General features: G+C 43.7%; 1 protein-coding gene across 2 annotated transcripts; it reads left to right on the top strand.

The window, feature by feature from the left end:
• The first annotated feature begins 1,266 nt into the window (after positions 1 to 1,266).
• LOC128577869 (39S ribosomal protein L48, mitochondrial-like) lies at positions 1,267 to 1,909 on the top strand. 2 transcript variants are annotated; one of them, XM_053580240.1, is made up of 2 exons: positions 1,267 to 1,558; positions 1,811 to 1,909. In XM_053580240.1, exons 1-2 carry the CDS (start codon positions 1,337 to 1,339, stop codon positions 1,907 to 1,909), a joined length of 321 nt encoding a protein of 106 aa, XP_053436215.1. In that variant the 5' UTR covers positions 1,267 to 1,336. The 2 variants fall into 2 exon arrangements, with proteins under 2 accessions (XP_053436215.1, XP_053436214.1); XM_053580239.1 differs by having other exon boundaries at positions 1,267 to 1,909.
• Positions 1,910 to 7,280: the final 5,371 nt, after the last annotated feature.

Here is a 7,280-nt window from a genome sequence, read left to right as displayed (position 1 = left end):
TTCGAACCTGCCACCCTCAGTATATGGGGCCAGTGCCCTACTCAATGAGCTACAGGCACTGCCCAAAATTCTTTTATTTTTATTAATACATTTTTGTTCATCTTTACATATTTTTTTCTTTTTTTTTTTAGAGACAGAATCTCACTTTGTCACCCTCGGTAGAGTGCAGTCGCATCACAGCTCACAGCAACCTCCAGCTCTTGGGCTTAGGCAATTCTCTTGCCTCAGCCTCTGGAGTAGCTGGGACTACAGGCACCTGCCACAACGCTCAACTATTTTTTGTTGCAGTTTGGCCGGGGCCAGGTTCAAACCCACCACCCTTAGTGTTGAGGCCAGCGCTCTACTCACTGAGCCACAGATGCCGCCCTATTTTTATTTTTAATAAGAGAAATATTTATTTCCAGGATGGGCACAGTAGGTCACACCTGTGATCCTAGCACTCTGGGAAACCAAGATTGGTGGATTGCTTGAGCTCACAGGTTCCAGACCAGCCTGAGCAAGAGCAAGACCCCCATCTCTAAAAATAGTTGGGCATTGTGGCGGGTGCCTGTAGTCCCAGCTACTGAGAAGGTTGAGGCAAGACAATTGCTTGAGCCCAAGATTTTGAGGTTGCTGTGAGCTATGACGCCATTGCACTCTACTGACGGAAAAAAAAAAAAAAAGAAGAAAGAAAGAAAAATGTTTATTTCCAAATACCATATGCCCATATGCATGGGGAGAATCAGAAGAGTGATTATCCAGTATTTCAATGATGGTCAGATATATTTATATCTGCCTTTTAGAAAGGAGGGGGAGAGTCTGGAATATAGGTGCAACAAGTGGTTGCTAGGAAAGATAAATAAGTGGGGAAAACAGATTGACTTGTAAATTAACCTGAGAGACAGGTGTTGTGTTTTAAATGATTTGAGTCAGGTCTGCTAACATTTGAGGGGAGGAAAGAAGTCACTTGCCTCCTTTAATCAGGTCAGTCTGGTTTTATATAGGTAAAGTGAAAGCCCCTTCCAAATGCTTTCTGATTTTGAATGGCCTTCAATTCAAAGTAGTCTTTTTTGTGTGTGTGTGTGTGTTTTGTTTTTTTTTTGTCCGGGACTAGGTTTGAACCCGCCACCTCCGGCATATGGGACCGATGCCCTATTCCTTGAGCCACAGGCGCCGCCCCAAAGTAGTCTTTCAAGTAGTCATATATTGGGATTAAATTCCTTAGCTCTTTCATTCCCCCTGTTTGGAATGTCCCTAAAAGTTTCACACATTAGAGATCAAGGCCATTCCATCAGTGTTTTCAGACGCCCAGGGATTGCAGCTGGTGGGGCATAGTTAGAGGCTACGGTAGCAAAGGATGAGTGGAACCCTGGAAAAGGTGCTGTGCCTGAGGAACAATATCATTTTTAAGCAAGTCTTTTCCTCCCTAAGATTTAGAACTTCAGGAGAGAATTCCATCTATTCTTCAGGTGGCATTCTGCTGAGTACCTATTGGCACTACAAGACAAAGCCCACCCATGGCATTGGAAGATACAAGCACCTAATTAAAGCACAAGAGCCCAAGAAGAAGAGGACAAAAGTGGAAGTGAAATCCATTAATTTGGGGACAGATTATGAATGTGGTGTTTTAAGCATTCACCTGAGTGCATATGACATGACCCTGGCAGAGAGATATGCCCAATTTGTTCACAACCTCTGCAACCAACTCTCCATTAAAGTCGAGGAAAGCTATGTGTTGCCTACCAAAACCATGGAGGTGTTGTGGCTACCAGACCAAGGAAACAAAATGGTCCTTACTACCAGTCCTTACTACCATGAGCGAATGGTTCAGATCAGTGGTTCAAGCGCTACATTTGCAGAGATTTTCTTAGAAATAATCCAAAGCAATCTTCCTGAAGGAGTCAGATTGTTAGTGAAGGAGCACAGTTAAGAAGACTTCAAGGGATGGTTCAAAGCTTGGCCAGAACTAGAGGAAGTGTTGGCCAAGCTGAACTAGCTATTGTGGACCTGCAGTATGCCAGCAGTGGTCATATTGAGTGCCAAGGAGAGGAACTTCCTGGGTAGTCACAGTTAAGCAGGAGACCCAAGACCCTAACCCTTAGCTTTCATAAGTTCTCATTCCTACTGCCAGGAATGCCTTCTCTCTGTGGCACGGCTGTGCTTGCCAGTTGTTACAACTAACCCTAATTATCCGTTGTCTAATAAAAATTTGCTATTGCTGAAAAAAAAAGTTTCACACATTAAAAGCTGAGTTAGTAGCTGTGTAGAGAAGAGATTGGGTTAGTAGTATAGTAACAAGTGATTTGAAAAAAGAGAAGAACATAAACGAGAATGAGAATAAATAAGTAGAAAAGAACAGATCTGAGCACATTTTTCCATATCCCATTAAACCCGTCTCCCATTCATTAATCTGATGGAGAATATTTATCTTGACTTTTAAAAAATGTAGATCACGGGGGCACCTGTGGCTCAAAGGAGTAGGGTGCCAGCCCCATATACTGGAGGTGGTGGGTTCAAACCTGGCCCCAGCCAAAAACTGCAAAAAAAAACATGAGGCAAGTAGATCGCTTGAGCCCAAGAGTTGGAGGTTGCTGTGAGCTATGATGACGTGGCACTCTACCCAGGGTGACAGCTTGAGACTCTGTCTCAAAAAAAAAAAAAACAATGTATAACGCAGTCTTCATTCACCCTAACCAAGTATTTTCACCAGTAATCATACAAGCTCCTCTGCATTGGGCTGTCATGGCATCCAGGAGGCAGTAGTTTTGAAATACAACAGAGGCTGGGCTGCTGCTGACTTCTAACTGAAGTCCTCTCACTGCTTGCACAGCAATATTGAACTCTTGTTTTATTACCATAGAGAGTTTCAAACTGTCTTTTCAATCTGATGAGTTGGAAATGCCAGTCAAAACATGCTGAGCCCCAAAAGAACTTATAATTACAATGTACATGTCACATCTACTGTATTTGTTTGGCACCACTTTATGAACAAAAGTGTCCAAATTTGTAATTAGGCCGGTATTTAAAATGGAATACCTGGTAACAAAGGATGTCAGATAATTAAGTCCGTAACATTTTGATCATCTAGGTAGGAACCACTTGTATTTGCCACCCATAATAAAAAGACCAGTGTAATTTACAGATAGGTCAAGTTGGAACCTGTGACCTCCCAGTCTGGAGTTTGCTGTGCTGCCTCTTCTTCCTCATTGACACTTACACATCTCCAGTGTCTATGTGTATCTGTCAGTCTATGGAAACAAAACAGGTTACAAAATATTTAATTTTAAAGGCCTTTGGTCTGTTTCTGGAAGCTATAGGGCTTGGTTTAGTCAGTTAACCAAGTCAGTCCAGACTTTTACTCTGTCAGTATACAATCTTTAGTCTCTGTCAACTTAACAAGAGGAGCAAGTGAACTACTGCAAGTTGCACAGGCCTGGTTTGTGAGCCATCTATAACACTGAGTGATCTGACAATCGGTGCCATCATGATGGTTAGTGTCAGCACCATCTAAGGTATAAGAATGCCATCTGTGTGGGCGGCACCTGTGGCTCAAGGAGTAGGGCGCCGGTCCCATATGCCGGAGGTGGTGGGTTCAAACCCAGCCCCGGCCAAAAGAGAAAAAAAAAAAAAAAAAAAAAAAAAAAAAAAAAACATGAGGTAATAAAGAATCTATAAAAAAAAAAAAAAAAAAAAAAAAAAAAAAGAATGCCATCTGTGGAACCAAACCATAGGATTTAATCACAATATTGCTCTAGTATGTTACACAGAAAACGTCTAGCATCATCCCTGCTTTCAATGAAGAGGGGAAAATTCCTTTCTAATAATTTTATCTGAGCAAAAGCTAGGTTTTCTTTGAGTTTCCTCTGAGGTTTTTCTGTGTCCACTTAACTCACCAACAGAAGCAGCAGCATGATATATCTTCTCTGGTTGTGGAAGTCACATCTTGTCATACATCCACTGGTTTTGTCAAGTTTCACATTGGCAGAAACAAAAATGAGTTCACGTTCCTTTGCATGGTCTAGATGTTGGCATAGCCAGAAATTAGATTGATTAGTGTAGCCAGGGTTTGAAAGACTAGTATAAAGGGATGCTGGGAGCGTGTCTTATCTGCTGGAATAACAGGAAGGGTTAGTTAAAAGCAAGGCACAGGGGCGGTGCCTGTGGCTCAGTGAGTAGGGCACTGGCCCCATATACCGAGGGTGGCGGGTTCAAGCCCCTCCCCAGCCAAACTGCAACAAAAAAACAGCCGGGTGTTGTGGTGGGCACCTGTAGTCCCAGCTACTCGGGAGGCTGAGGCAGGAGAATCTCCTAAGCCCAGGAGTTGGAGGTTGCTGTGAGCTGTGTGACGCCACGGCACTCTACCAAGAGCAATAAAGTGAAACTCTGTCTCTACAAAAAAAAAAAAAAGAAAAAGCAAGGCACAGTTTGAAAAAGTCATAGGAGAAAATAAAAGAATTAGATAGGTCGAGCCAATCTCCACTCAGCTTCCAATGTGTAATTCTCAAAGGAGGAGACTTAAAATAAGAAGTGTCTAAAAGGACCATTGAGGGGGTTGCTAAAAGACAACAAGGAATTTATAGATGAAAGAATGTGGGGTTTTGTTTGTATTTGTTTTTTTGTTTTGTTTTGTTTTGACTATGTCACCCTCAGTAGAGTGCTGTGGCAATACAGCTCACAGCAACCTCTAACTCTTGGGCTTAAGGCATTCTCTTGCCTCAGCCTCCCAAGTAGCTGGGACTGCAGGCGCCCACCCACAAGACCAGGCTATTTCTTTTGTTGCAGTTGTCATTGTTGTTTAGCTGGCCTGGGCTGGGTTCAAACCCACCAGCCTCAGTGCATGTGGCCGGCCATAACCACAGTGCTACGGGAGCCAAGCCTGTTTGTTTTTGTTTTTATTTGAACACTCTCACTCTGTTGTCCAGGCTAGAGTACTGTGGCAGCACCAAGCTCACAGCAACTTCGAACTCCTGAGCTCAAGCAATCCTTCACCTTGGCCTCCCAGAGTTCTAGGACTATAGGGCACCAGCTCCGGCAACAATGGGTTTCTTGATCCACGATCTTGGGAAAAAGCTATCAACTTATGAAATTGTCTGCATCAGAGGCCTGGCAACTGGCCCCATAAATCCTTACTTTCAGGTCACCTGTAGGGATCATCCTTAAATTGTCTTAGTGTAGTTTGTCATGGATCATTGAGAATCCAGGAGGATTTTTCTTTTATTTTTATGGCAGCACAGGTGAACAGTACTTCATAAAGACCATTGCAGTGAGGTGACAGCACATGTCTTCTAAGAATTTTTATGTACACACGCCTCTCTTGAACAAACAGGATTACAAGGCCTGTCAGTTGGCAGAGGTCATGCTCCTTTTATCCACAAGCCTTAGTTGCAGTGAGAGAGTAAACAAGTCCGGCAGGTACTTCACTTGAATTCTTGATGTTCCTGAAGGTCTCTGGGAGCTTTATCTTAGAATATAAGCATGATAAAAATTAAATTTAATAAAGTTTAATTGAGCAAAGAGCAATTTATAAATTGGGCAGTTGAACTAGAAGAGGTTCAGAGAGACTCTAATGCCAAGATGATTCACAGACAGAAAGGAGAAAGTAACATACAGATAATAGAAATGGCTGGATTGGTTACAATCCACCATCTGCCTTACTTAAACACAGTTTGAACCGCCACCCTCGGTATATGGGGCCGGCGCCCTACCGACTGAGCCACAGGCGCCGCCCCTGGCTGCCTTTTATTGGCCAAAACTCCATGATTGGCAAAAAGAAAAGAGTACAAAGGAGTGAAGATGAATGAAGCACATCTTAGTGAGGACAAACAACTGACCTTCCTTCCTTCCTTCCTTCCTTCCTTCCTTCCTTCCTTCCTTCCTTCCTTCCTTCCTCCCTCCCTCCCTCCCTCCCTCTCTCCCTCCATTCCTCCCTTCCTTCCTTCCTTCCTTCCATTTTTGCAGTTATTTGGCTGGGGCTGGGTTTGAACCTGCCATCTCCGGCATATGGGGCCGGTGCCCTACTCATTTAAGCCACAGGCGCTGCCCTATTTATTTTTATTTTTTAATTTAATTTTTACTTTCATTTAAAGGCCAGTCAAGTAAAGCAGTAGGAGTGGAGAAGGAACAAAGGAATCTATAACTAGTTGTGATCAATTAGTTGTAAACACCACTGCACTTGTACCAGCCAACAGCTGACATTTTTACTTTTGAACTTTTATTTATTTATATTTATTTATATTTTTATTTTTTTATTGAGAGTCTGACTTTGTCACTCTTGGTAGAGTGCCATGGAGTCATAGTTCACAGCAACCTCAAACTCTTGGCTTAAATAATCCTCTTGCCTCAGCTTCCCAAGTAACTGGGACTACAAGTACCCACCACCACACCAGGCTATTTTTAGAGACAGGGGTCTAACTCTAGCTCAGGCTGGCCTCGAACTTCAGAGCTAAGGGAATCTACCCACCTCAGCCTCCCAGAGTGCTAAGATTACAGACATGAGCCACCACACCAGGCTACTTTTGAACTTTTAAACTAAAAAAACATTTTAAGTAATACCAATAAGCCTTAACCAAGGCCATAACTTAATCAAAGAAGCAATAATTATCTTTTAAGAGGTGGTGAACAGTTTTTACAAGATCCAGAAAAGTAAGAAAAGTGTCTACAAGAAAGTGAAATCTTGGCTGGGCACAGTGTCTCACACCTGTAATCCTAGCACTCTGGCAGGCCAAGGCGGGTAGACAGCTTGAGCTCAAAGGTTCCAGACCTGAGCAAAAAGCAAGTCCCCGTCTCCACTAAAAATAGAAAAACTGAGGCAAGAGGATTGCTTGAGCCTGAGGTGGAGGTTGCTATAATCTAAGACACCACGGCACTCTACCCAGGGCAACAGCTTGAGACTCTGTCTCAAAAACATAAAAAAAGAGGCGGCTCGGCACCTGTGGCTCAAGCAGCTAAGGTGACAGCCACATACACCTGAGCTGGCAGGCAGGTTTGAATCCAGTCCAGGCCTATCGAGCAACAATGATGGCTGCAACCAAAAAACAGCCAGGCATTGTGGAGGGCGCCTGTAGTCCCAGCTACTTGGGAGGCAGAAGCAGGAGAATCGCTTGAGCCTAGGAGTTTGAGGTTGCTTTGAGCTGTCATGCCACAACACTCTACCCAGGGTGACAGCTTGAGGCTCTGTCTCAAAACAAAAAAAAGGCTTGGTCGGGCGGCGCCTGTGGCTCAGTCGGTAAGGCGCCGGCCCCATATACCGAGGGTGGCGGGTTCAAACCCGGCCCCGGCTGAACTGCAACAAAAAAATAGCC

This window comes from Nycticebus coucang, chromosome X, assembly GCF_027406575.1.
Source record: "Nycticebus coucang isolate mNycCou1 chromosome X, mNycCou1.pri, whole genome shotgun sequence".
Classification (NCBI taxonomy): Eukaryota; Metazoa; Chordata; class Mammalia; order Primates; family Lorisidae; genus Nycticebus; species Nycticebus coucang.
Note: the sequence above shows the minus strand (reverse complement) of the source record. Positions and strands in the feature narration are given on the sequence as shown.